Source organism: Podarcis cretensis (genome assembly GCF_951804945.1).
Source record: "Podarcis cretensis genome assembly, chromosome: 10".
In the NCBI taxonomy this organism is placed as follows: Eukaryota; Metazoa; Chordata; class Lepidosauria; order Squamata; family Lacertidae; genus Podarcis; species Podarcis cretensis.
In genome coordinates this window covers 34,646,678-34,659,137 of record NC_137179.1, presented here as the reverse complement: position 1 = coordinate 34,659,137, position 12,460 = coordinate 34,646,678, and the positions used below count along the sequence as shown (strand labels likewise).

Sequence of the window (12,460 nt, the reverse complement as noted above, 5' to 3'; positions counted from 1 at the left end):
GCAGCTTCCAATTGGCTGCAGGAGCCAATGTTTTCCGAACGGAGTTCTGGAACAGATTCCATTCGACTTCCAAGGTACCACTGTACATATTTAGGAGGTACACAGGGGAAGGAGAAGAAGATGAACTTCCATTGCCCAGTCAGACGTGCTTGCACTAGGAGAAGTATTTAGTTGCATACTGCCCCGTGGTATTACTTCTCAATAAATCACTTTGTATAGGAATTCTGTAGATCTAGTCATGTATTCTGTGGAGAAATAACATTCAATCTGTTTCCTACTTCCTCAGTGAATAAGACTAGAGATGACATGAAAGGTTGTGGCTTTATTCTGTCAAGTTGTCCACCTGGCTACAGAAGAAACACTTTACTAAATAATAGTACTATGAACCTATGCCTTGAAATAAAATAAATGTTAAAACTCATTTTCCTTTTTAGAGCTCCCACTGTTACCTGAATAGATGGTACATTTTCAGTAGTATGTTTCAATTTTGAACAAGCAGCCTATATCATAGGGTTGCATGCTTCAGATTATACATGTTTTCTCTATTGTGTTTTACATAAACTGACCTATAATGACAGGTTTCATAAATGGGCTATGTATGCCATAAAAGAGCAAGAAGGCAGTTCCCACAAACTTCCATGAGTGCATTGCTGTTGGTTCATTACAAAGCGATTTATCTCGGATTCCAAAGTGCTGTCTTATTCAAAGGGTTCAGTCCTTCAGATCTTCTGTAATAAACAGAAGGCAAGGCTTGGGGGAGATTGCGATGGCAAGGTTTCACATTCAAGGGGGCGTCTCCTGGTTTCTGAAGCAAATGAACAAACATCGAGGCAGATGGGGCAGTTCCTGGCTTCAGAACAACCTGCGGGAAGATGTGGATTTCGGAGCATAAGCTTTGTGGTGCCCATTTCTGCAGATTCTCCTGGCTCCTATTAGAAATGGAACACAGTAAAAGAGATGGTGAGAGGTGTTGGGCAGTAATCAAAATCACTCTGAACAAAATGTTCTAAGACTAAAGGGCCACTGGAACATAATGATCATGCTTTTTGACATTATGAATTTCACTCTCTCCAGTCTGTGAAAGTGTCATTTGCTGCTTAGGAGGACATCTGAATCACCTGCTGTGTGGATCATAGAATTGTAGAGTTGGAAGGGACCCTGCGTATCATCTAGTCCTGCAATGCAGGAATATGCATCTGTCCCATATGAGAATCGAACCTGCCAGCTTGGTGTTTTCAGCACTGTGCTTTAGTCCTCCAGATGTTGGACTTCACCTTTCATCATCCCTCACCCTTGGCTGTACCAGCTGCGGCTGGTGGGAGTTGGAGTCCTACAACATCTGGAAGGATCCCCTTACTCTCATCTGGTGAATCCCTCCTACATATTCAAAACCTTGGTTAAGACATACAGAGAAGAGGATCAAGCCATGCCATATCCTAGATAGCTGCTTTTCCAGCTATGTAGCTCAAAATAAGAAGTGCTTTTAGTATTGGGAGCTTGGCATGATTTAACTGATTTTATATAATTTTAGCTGTGCCCCATTTGTTGATATTGTTGGTCTGTGTGCTGTGGGTAAACAGGGATCAACACTGTTCCCATAAGATTTCCTGGCTATTGTGCCAGGCACTCTCAAATCCTCCTGAGAGCACCCGTCTGTATAATAGGTCCCTCGCAATACAGCTGAACAGTGAATAGGTGAAATTACAAGAAAAGTAGCCTTCTACAATATAATTTGAGGGCTATGATAACTGAAGAACCCTCAGCAGTCATAGAAGGTTTAAGCCAATATGCTCCTCTTCATCTTCTGGGCAAGACTGAGACAGAACTTGTCTATCTGTCTTTCTGTGTCTATATGCTAGGAAATATTTCTTTCTCTTTTTTTTAAACAACCCTGAAATATTTAACAAATCTGGTTACAGTTTAGCATGCACTGAATTATGTCAAACATTAAAGAGTTGTTTCAGCTAGCAGTGCTCCAGCTGTGGACTAGTTACCAAACAACCCATCCTTTTAAGCAATGATTTCTTGGATAAGGCAAGAACAGTCACTTGGATTTAGATGGAAGAAGAATTTTCTTTGAGTTATACCAACCATGGTATAACTCAGAAAAGAAAGTCAAAGGCATAACTTGCTTCTGATAATTTGGAATAGAATTAAAGTAATAATATTCTCATTGATATCTCCCATGGAAGGATCTTAAATATTGGACAAAGACTAGGAAGAACACCTACTTTCAAGATCTTAATCCTATCACTTGATTCCTTCATGGTCAGTCTCTAGAATGAACAACTGCCGAAGATTGTTTTCTGAAATTTTAATTGGCACTTCTTTTCTACATCAATATGGTAATACAAGACAAGGTTTGAAAAACTTCAGCAGGTCAGATAGTTTAAACTTGTCTACTTGAGAAAATACAGTAGAGACAGGCCTGGGCTGAGTGAAGGAGTCCTTAGTAGATCCAAGAGGGGACTCTATTAGGATTGTAATGCTTTGTGGTGGATAAAGGAAGGGGAGTGAGTACAGCATCAATTGGTGATAGTAGCTTTCAACATGCAGAGCAGTTTCACTAATGCAGTGTAAGCTTCTAGGCAACACTTGTATATTACATCCCACCCCCCACTAAAATGAAATGCACTCCCACAAAAGTCAGCCAATGTTTGCACGAAATGTCCATGTGTGCACGCACAAGCACACTCCAGCTCACCATACTAGGAAAGCCTGGCTAGGCGACCTGTTTGTGCCCTGCTGTGTAGGGGCTGGATCCTGTCCTCCCTTCTTATGGTTCTTCATTCTTAAACCAGGTTGAGACCAGACAGCCCATCAGATGGTTTACTGCCAGCCCTCCAAATAGACAGCTGTGCTCTGTAAGTGGAGCCCGCGGCCACCCTAAGGGGGAGAATTGACTGCAGGGTACAGGCATGGAATACCTTTGGAATCCCTGGTTACTGCATCCTGCCAGAGCCCCAGGGTACGCGCAACTGTAGAGGGCAGAGGTGCGATATTGAAGCCTGCGATTGTGCTTCATTTTCCCCAAGCGAGTCCTGCTCTTCCCCATCTCCTGTTTAGCTGAGTTTCCTCTCCCAACTTTGAATTTCCTTCTCGGTCGTTGCCTGGAATATGAGAAAATGTGCTACATTTGTTCTAGTTTATCAAGGTATTCACTACGTTTACAATGGCAACATATATTTCAGGTCAGGAGAGGTTGCTGGATCAGGCCAGTGGCCCGTTTAGTCCAGCATCCTGTTCTTTCAGGTGCCTGTCCTGCAGATTCTAGCCCTTTCCTTCAGTTGGATATCAATACCATCACTGAAATGTTTTTCTTGTTAAAATGTCCTTTCCGGAAGAGTGAATAAATGAAAACAAAAGGTTTCCTTCCCTTTGCTATGATGTAATCAGGCTTCAGAGTCTATTTAACAACATTAAGCTCCTAAGAGGGGGTTTTGTGGTGGGACATTTAATTGGTTCTGGTTTTTCCCCCAAATGGATGCCTTCCTCTAGTGGTACATCTAAAATAGAAAAGTCCATGTGGGATATGAGGTATATCTTTATCACTTCTACTAAACCAGAGGAAGCTTGTGCAATCATCTACTAAAGCAGGGCTGATTTAACAATATCGCAACGTTTGCTGCACAAGAAAGTCCCTGGATGCCCTTTTTCAATACTACTTTAGTGTTTGCTTTCACAAAACGGCTAGTGAGATTTTTCTGCCCCGTAGAATTTGAACACACGCAGGCAAATGCAAAACTGCAATGCAGATGCCAAAAAATTACAATTAATTAGAAAGAAGTGATAGATTGGTGGGTGTAAACAACTGAGTTGTTGAACAAACAAACAAACAAACAAACAAACACCCCCATGTTTTCCCTTTAGGTGGGAAATGGCTTCCTTCAGGCCTTGCTATGAGTTCTATCAGCGAATGAGAAAGTATTTGGAGACCCCCAATTTATGAAATGTAGTAAAAACACAAAAGAAGTCTTTAAATCTATACCATGTCTGACAGCAAGTAGTTGGCGCTGCGTGCTTAGGCAACAGCATATTCCAGTCCTTCACTTTTACACAATTTCTGTCATGGAATCGTAGAGGTGGAAGGGATCCTAAGAGTCATCTAGCCCAGCCCTCTGCAATGCAGGAATCTCAACTAATGCATCCCTGACAGGTGGCCATCCATCTTCTGCTTGAAACCTCCAATGAAAGTGAGTCCACCATATTCTGAGAGAGTCTGTTTCACTGTTAAACAGCTCTTACTGTCAGAAAGTTCTTCCTGATGTTTAGTCATTCTGTATTCACGTATGTATTTTGGCGGGGGGGGGGTGTGGCTTTCACAGACCTCTCAGTGCGGGGATTATAGTTCGGAGTGTGTGGCTTTTGGTTTGCTCCTCTTGTGGTACAGGAAACAACAACATAAAGCTGAATTGTCTACCACCTGGCCCTGCCTTCACCTGCCTAGTGCCTACCTGCTGTTTTGGACCACATTTCCCATCAGCCCCTGCTAACCCATCTTCAAATTAGAGAAGGTTTTTGATTTGACCTCTTGGCCTGCAGATGGCAGCACTAGCTTAGTAATTTGCTCAGTAACTCAGAAGAAGTTTGATGCAGGAGAAATATACGATAAAATGCACCCTTCTCATGGTGTAACACTTTGCAATGCAAGAGAAAAGGAACCAGTGATTGAGAGTAGCAATGGAACTACAACAGAATCTAGAATTCTCCCAGGCTTACGGTCATATTCAATGCACTAAAGAGAACATTCCATCAGTGCAAAGTTTTCTCCTTGCACAAAGGAGATTTGAGGGCAGCGCAGACACTGGCAGAGGAAGAGGGGTGCGGGGGCAGCGCAATCCCGGTGGGGTGCCATTGCGGCTCCCCCCCCTGCACTGGGTGCCACGCCCCCGGGACACGCACCAGCCACACCCCCACCTGTTCTCCATCCCCCCACCTCCTCCACTGAGCGCAGAGTGTGTGCAGAGGAAGGAGAGCGGGGAATCTTGTGCTAGTGCAGAAAAAATATATTTGAATACTTCCCTTAGTGTTTTTAAGGCTGCTGAAATCATAGAATTGTAGAGTTGGAAGGGACCTCAAAGGTCATTTAGTACAACCCCCTGGAATACAGGATTCTCAGCTAAAGCATCCACGACAGAAAATAGAGCACAACATTCTTGCCATGACTCACGCTCTCTCTCTCTGTATATATATCCTTTGCAAATACCGCATTCTACCAGAGATGTGATGGGTTTGGTTAATATGAGACCCTTCTCTGTGAATACTAAAAACAAACTACAGGGAGGAACCAGAGGTGTTACACTGGCGCAGTGACTGAGTCTATTAGAGCATACATGCATAGTATTCAGGAAAAGGGTAAGCACTTGAATGGTATATTTTGATGGTTGTACATTTATATAGCTGTCTCATGGGGAACATATAACCAACAAGGACTATATATTTTTTCTCAGAAGGAAGTCCTACTGTACTTAGTGGGATTTATGCCCATAAAGGTGGGATAGGAAGCCAAGAGCAGTGTGGTGTTGCTCTAATACTCCTAATCCATATGGCAATTCCATATGGACTTAACCAGCAGAGGGAGCTTCATTCTATACGCGCCATAATACGCTGGACAAATGCTTAAATAAATGTCCTGCCGAAAGCCTATTGCACTGGATCCAACTTTGTTGGTTGCAGAAAGGGAACTTGATTTTCACAGCCTACCCAAAACCCAAAGATACGTGTTCTTGGATGAGGCCCAGCCCTGCTCCCTCCTCTCCCTAAGTCTGGAAAAAGTGTAGGAGGGGATGTGGGGCCCTTGCAACTGATCAAACTGCTTTGAATCACTGGAGTGGTAAAATAGCTCATGAAGCTGGACCTCAAAATGTAAGTGAGGGTGTAGCTCTGGAAACACCTGGTAGTTGGCTGCTGAATTCATCAGCCACCACCCTTGTGACTCCCTGCCACAAATATTGTTCTTGCCGAATGCACTGTTTTTCAAATAACCCAACAAGCCAATCTGATCCCCAGACTTGCTCCCTTTCCTGAGCTCCTATAGCTGCCAATGATTACTCAACCAAATTTCAGCCACCATCTTTCCTAATGTTCCCAGGCATTCCTGCCATGCCATGCCATGCCATTACATGTACATACACATAATGCTTACCCAATTTAAGTATGCAGCGCTTTCTTCTGGGGATATGCCAATGGAACGGGAAAGCAGTGGATTCCCTCAGAAGCAACAATCAAAGGGTGCAAGGGCACAATTAATGGGGGAGATATGGAAGAGGTGCCCCAGTCACTGTTGTGAGTATTGAATGGGAAAAGAGAGAACCATCTGTGCCAAATTTTCCTCCTTTGAGAGAGGAGGGGAGTTAATTTTAATAAACTATTGAGGATCAGGAGTTGGATGAATGAACCTAACCAGAGGTGTCCAAGAAAGCAATCAGAATATATATATATATATATATATATATATATATATATATATATGCACACCTGCCCCTGACAAATTTGTGTTTTCCTACTTAGAGAAACTGCAGGGCACAGATGAGAGGAAAATGGGTGGTGTAAGAATAGCTACTTCCCATCTTGCTGCTTTGGGGCCAAGAAAGAGCTATAATACTTATCTGAAGAAGTGTGCATGCACACGAAAGCTCATACCAAGAACTAACTTAGTTGGTCTTTAAGGTGCTACTGGAAGGAATTTTTTTATTTTGTTTTGACTATGGCAGACCAACACGGCTACCTATCTGTAACTGGAACTATAATACTTATTTATGCTTAACTCCTTATAACATTTCTACTAAAGCCATATAATTTCATTCCAACATTTTTCTAACACTCATTAATTTTACAATATTTCTATAAATAAACTTTAAACTTTTTCCAGTCTTCTTCCACCGTCTCTTCTCCCTGGTCTCGGATTCTGCCAGTCATTTCCGTCAATTCCATATAGTAGTGGTGGAGCCACTTCTCACTTGAGAGCCTAATTCTGGTGGTGAATGGGCCTGACTGAGGTTACAGGCGGAATCTATTCAATACTTACCCTCCTCTGGTGTCACTGCTTTGTTCATTTGCCCTCAACATCCTGTCTTGCAGGCAACAAACAGCAAAGGAGATTGACATGGTAACAATGATCACTCCACTGATGAGAGAGGCGATTACTGCCACCCGGAACCCTTTGTCCAGGGGCTTTGGGATCACTAAGGTGACAAAAACAAAGCATGCTTGTTATGAGTCACACGCTGCAAATGGCATTAACTAAAGGGCACCTGGAATATTGCCAGTTCACTCCTTAGATTTTCCATTTAGAATCTTTATTTTTGCAGAGAGATTGATCTGAAAAGATGCATACTTTCTTGATCCACATTTGAACAGTGCAATATTCTGTTCATACAAAGCCCAGCAATGCAGAAATAAGTTTAACCAGTAGCTTACCTTCACAGTGAGGTGGGGGTTGACTCCAGTAAAAGATGCTTCCTTCTAGCAAACAGGTCAGTTTTCGTTTGCCCACAAGCTGATAGCCATCTTTGCACCAGTATGTGACCACTGAACCCAGGGAGCTGCCAGAGCCCTCTTCGGTATAATAAAACCCATAGCTTGGAGGGAGGAGAGCTGTGCACTGAGCTGCAACAGACACAGGGAAACTAAATATGGGTTATCTGAAGAACACATCTGTACGAATCAATGGCGTTGGCAGCTCAGGTCTGCAAATGAGGTTCTGCAAAGTGACTTGTGCAGCAGCAGCTTTTGTCTGCGTGGGAGCTACTGTAATGTGATGGAATCACAAGAGGGTGAATTGATGGAGGATGAGGCTACCAGTGACCCCTAGTCATGATGGCTACATGCCCAGAACCAGCGTGCCTTGAATGCTGGTAGCTGGGGAACAACAGTGGGAGAGGGCTGTTGCCCTCTTGTGTACAGTGGTACCTCAGGTTAAGTACTTAATTCGTTCTGGAGGTCCGTTCTTAATCTGAAACTGTTTTTAACCTGAGGTACCAGGTTTAGCTAATGGGGCCTCCTGCTGCCGCCATGCCACCGGAGCACAATTTCTGTTCTTATCCTGAAGCAAAGTTCTTAACCTGAAGCGTATGTAACCTGAAGTGTATGTAACCTGAGGTACCACTGTATCTGATTGGCTGCTCTGGTAAACTTTATGCTGGGTTAGATAGGTTTTTGAATCAGACTAAGGAAAGTGGCTCTTATAACTTGGTGCTTCTCATATTGAACTGTATGTATGAAAGAAGGGTACTCCCTGAAAAAAGTGGGTGTTTTGTATTGTACAGCTGTGCAAACTGTCCATACTATGATAAGCAAAGCCAGATGTATTGCATTTGTGCATTCCATCTCTTCTCTCCATACGCCACATTTTAAAGCAAGGGAAGGAAATCAGGACACATGGTAAGGTCTGAAGTGTTCCCAGGAAAATGCTGGTTTTTCATTATTGTACTTGCTGCCTCTTGAGGGTAAGTATGGTTCAGCGCTCATAAGAGGGTTAGCAAATTCCTTCAGGCTGGAAACTAAGCAGTAAGTACAGATTTGGCATCCAGTGTAACTGGGACAACACAGTTCCCTGTGTCTACTCAGAAGTAAGTCCCACTAAGTTCAATAGAATTTGCTCCCAGGTAAGTGTGTGTAGGATTGCAGTCTAAAACAACGGAACTGGCTGGCTTTGAAAATGTAGTGGCAGCTCACCTAAGGCTAAATGTAAACCTAAATGTAAACAGCTCACCTAAGGCTAAATGCTTAGTTTCTCAAACTGACATCCTTTTGCTAGGCTACTTGTTTGTTTCTACTGAGAGGTCATGGTTAGTTTGGGAAAGAGACATAGACAGCCATATCTCTGAAGATGACCAGAAGAAAATTTGGCAAAGATATGCCATGAAGGTAAATTTGCCTAGAGTTCATCTCAGTCCACATTAAAATTAGTGCACCAGAAGCACCTGCCACTTCTAAGGTTTGTTTGTTTGTTTGTTTGTTTGTTAAATTTGTTTACTGCCCCATTCTCATAGATCCCAGGGAGACTCACAGCATAAACTTCCTTCACTTTGGAGTTGGAGAAAGCTTGGACCTCAAAGCTTGTGGTAGAGCAGTTTGATGGACTCAGGCATACAATATTAACAAAATAATACAGATAATTTGTCTCCCAATCACAAGCCTTTTCAACCAGACATACCTCATAACAGTAACTGCAACACTGGAGGCAGCAGGATTCAATAGGGTTTAGGGCTGTTCTCCAGTGGCATAAGTGAAGTACCATGACTGTGTGATCAATAGCTTCTCTAAATCAGGTATCTTTAACATGTAATGGTTTCCATTCATTGCATTCATTAACAACAATTCATCAATATAAATATACACCTCTCATCAATTTTGGACTGGACATGTTTCTACATTGTGCGTTGATTTCATTCTAATGTGGACAACATATTCGTGCCTACTCCTTTATAGTTTTTATGCCGTTCTATTATACTTTGCTGATCTTTAAAAATTCTCTAAAAACACTTCAATAAACAGTTTTTAAATAAATAAACATACTATGTATAGTGCAAGGGAGAGAGAGGGACCTGTTCACCAATTCCCCACTAAGTGCCCCCTTTCCCTGCAATTGCCTTACAGAGAAAACAACTAAAATCACGAATCCTAAGTTTTCCTCCTAAGATAATGTTATCCCCTTGGTACCAGCTCTGCTCCTCCCAAAAAGTTTATCAAACTACCAATATCCCCACCCACAGGAGGGGAGAAGATGTAATGATGCACAGTATAAAAGAAATATTTTTGCTCAAAAAAGAGAAGGAAATTCAAAGAACATCTAGAACATATGTGGATTAAGATCTTAGTTGAAGATGCCATAGTGTGCTTCCTAGTGAATTTGCACCATGCTTACAAAACAACACACTTGTACTTGACATTTACTAGCACAGAATAATCGCCACCACATCCCTCAACATTTATATGCACTAAAGTAGGTTAAATTCTTCATACCACTTATATGTGTGCATTGAGTCTGTGAGAAAAAATCCATAGCTTTGATCCTCAGTGATGCTTAAGAGTTAACGTTGTGGTTTTTGTAGCAGTTAATATGACCAAGTGGTTAAACTGGGATTCTAAGGGGCAAGTAATGAGTGACCTATTATATGCCCCTTGAGCGATGGTAGGAAGAATACCCTTTCAATAGCAAGTTGTACATATTAGACACACAAGATGTGACTTCTGGCTGAAGATCTGAAGACACAAACACACACTTAAACACAAGACGTTTCAGAGTACCTGAAAGGTTGCCTTGAACAATGGTCCCATTTCCAGCATCTCTAAGAAATTTCTTTACACCAGCTTCCTCTGCAGGGATGGTGGTCAAGGGTTCCAGAGCTTCACTCAAGGTAAACTCTAGGCAACTCCAGGCTAGTAGGCAGAGGGCTGCGTGTTCCTGGGATGGTTGCTTCTTCATATCTTGAGGCTTTGCTGTGGCATCCTGGAGTTCTCCCAAGAATATTGAATGTGTGTGTGCATGTTTTCCCCTTCTTCACTCAAAATCTGACCTGGCAGCAGTAAGCTGGATTTGAGGTCTTTAAGCCTTGAGGAGGAAAGCCTGTTTGTTCCCAGAGACCAGCTGCCATTTCACCAAATCTTACAAGACTGAAGGAACCTATTTCTCTCTCTCTCTCTCTCTCTCTCTCTCTCTCTCTCTCTCTCTCTCTCTCTCACACACACACACACACACAAATATCTCTTTGAATTGTTTTCCTCTGCCCTCACTATGCATGTACATTCATTTTTTCTTGCATGCTCCCCCCCCGAAGATAAAATACAATGATGTCCTGTTCCAGTGTTGGCTCAGTGACCAGTTTCTCCTATGGGGAAACCAGGGCTAATAAAAGTAAAGATGAATACAGTTTGCATGCAAAGCCTTTGGGAGGCCTCTTATACATGCTAAATAGTGCTGGTGCTCTTATTCAAGATAAGTCATCTGTAATGACTTCTCTGCATATAAGGAGTGTTAATGCCATAACTATAATTACTTCACTGTGGATTGCAGGGAGGCAAATGGATGGCCTTTCTGCAAGTATTTGCTTTGCTTCTTTCCTTTCTCTGTCAGTGTATCATGTGTGACCATTTGTTTGTTTGTTCTCTGGTGGTGTTTTTGTTTGTTCTCAAAAATTTCAATAAGCATAAATGTGTGTGTGTGTGTGTGTGTGAGAGAGAGAGAGAGAGAGAGAGAGAGAGAGAGAGAGAGAGAGAGAGAGGGATGCTCTTCTGACAAATAGCCAGGTTGCCATGCTACGCATGTTTGGGTGTGCTAGAAACCAGCCAGGTGAAGAAGCCATCGCTATTGCATTCTGTTGCTCCACAAGGTAGGGCCTGAATCAGTGGGTTCAAATTGCAAGTGGATTTCAGCTTAGCATTAGGAAGAACTTCCTTGCAGCTCAAGCTTGTTTGACAGTGGGACAGACGGCCTCAGGATGCATTGGACTCTATTTTTGTTAGAGGTTTTAAAGTGAAGACTGGATGGGCCCCCTGACATTTCAGGGGTGCAGTAGCAATGAGTATCCTTCATCAGCTGCAGGGGTGGTGGTTGGACTAGGTTACTCTCGAGGTCCCTTCCAATTCTACGATTCTATTATCCTGTTTTTCTAGGGCGCTTCCTTACATGCATAACATCTGGCTGTGATGGAGTGGAGCCTCCTGGCCTGTTCGAAGCTGCAGCTGGCTGCCACAATGAGCGTGCTGACGACTTTGCTCCCCCATGATTCACAGAGGTGGGGCAGCAGAAGGAGAAGGAAGTGAAGGGCACTATAAAAGCTGCTTCTTCCTCCACATAGCAGGGCAAAGTCTAATGTTGGATTCTCCCTGCCCTGAAGCTAATGGGAAGGATGACAGGCAGACAGTAGCAATTCCAGGAAGTTTTTGCTTAAAGTGAATCAAGGGTTTAGCACTGGGATCTGTTTTCTTCTAGGATTGAGACACGGCACTGAAGTGTGTGTCTGAGTGTGTAGTTTGTTAAGGAGGCCTTGCTTGTTGGAGAGTGCAACTTCCAGGCAGGATTGAGGACCAGTGTTTCAAATTTTTGAGATGAAGCATTGCTGTTTTCTAAGCCCCTTGGGTCTGACTGTTTCTCTGCCAAGGCTTGCTTTGGTGCTCCCACTGGGTTTTCACTTTTGGCCATGGGGAGGAGGAGAAAATAGGCTGGACACTCAGAATTTGCTAGAAAAAGAGGAAATGCACCACCTACAAAGAAGAGGAAAGTGTATTCAAATTGGGCTTGGAAGCTTGGGGCTAATCAGAGGTGGCCCATCCCGTTTCACCACCTGAGGTGAAACAGGAATGTACTGCTCCTGCCCTTCCCACTGTATTCCACCCCTCACTTGCCCCACCACTTCCACTGCCACCAAAATACTACCCCTCTACCCAATTCAGTGAGAGGGGGATGCATTCCAGCTGCAGAGGCTGTGGGGCAGGTGGTGCCTCTTGTTCTTCTGCT

At 43.2% G+C, this 12,460-nt stretch overlaps 1 protein-coding gene across 2 annotated transcripts; it reads right to left on the bottom strand.

Annotated features, from left to right (window-relative positions):
• Positions 1-302: 302 nt before the first annotated feature.
• LOC307224802 (uncharacterized protein) lies at positions 303-10,660 on the bottom strand. Of its 2 annotated transcripts, XM_079991945.1 has the most exons (5): positions 10,252-10,656; positions 7,420-7,608; positions 7,028-7,184; positions 2,928-3,110; positions 303-929 (listed from the first exon to the last, which is right to left on the bottom strand). In XM_079991945.1, exons 1-5 carry the CDS (start codon positions 10,427-10,429, stop codon positions 674-676), a joined length of 963 nt encoding a protein of 320 aa, XP_079848071.1. In that variant the 5' UTR covers positions 10,430-10,656; the 3' UTR covers positions 303-673. The 2 variants fall into 2 exon arrangements, with proteins under 2 accessions (XP_079848071.1, XP_079848072.1); XM_079991946.1 differs by lacking the exon at positions 2,928-3,110 and having other exon boundaries at positions 10,252-10,660.
• Between the last annotated feature and the right edge of the window lie 1,800 nt (positions 10,661-12,460).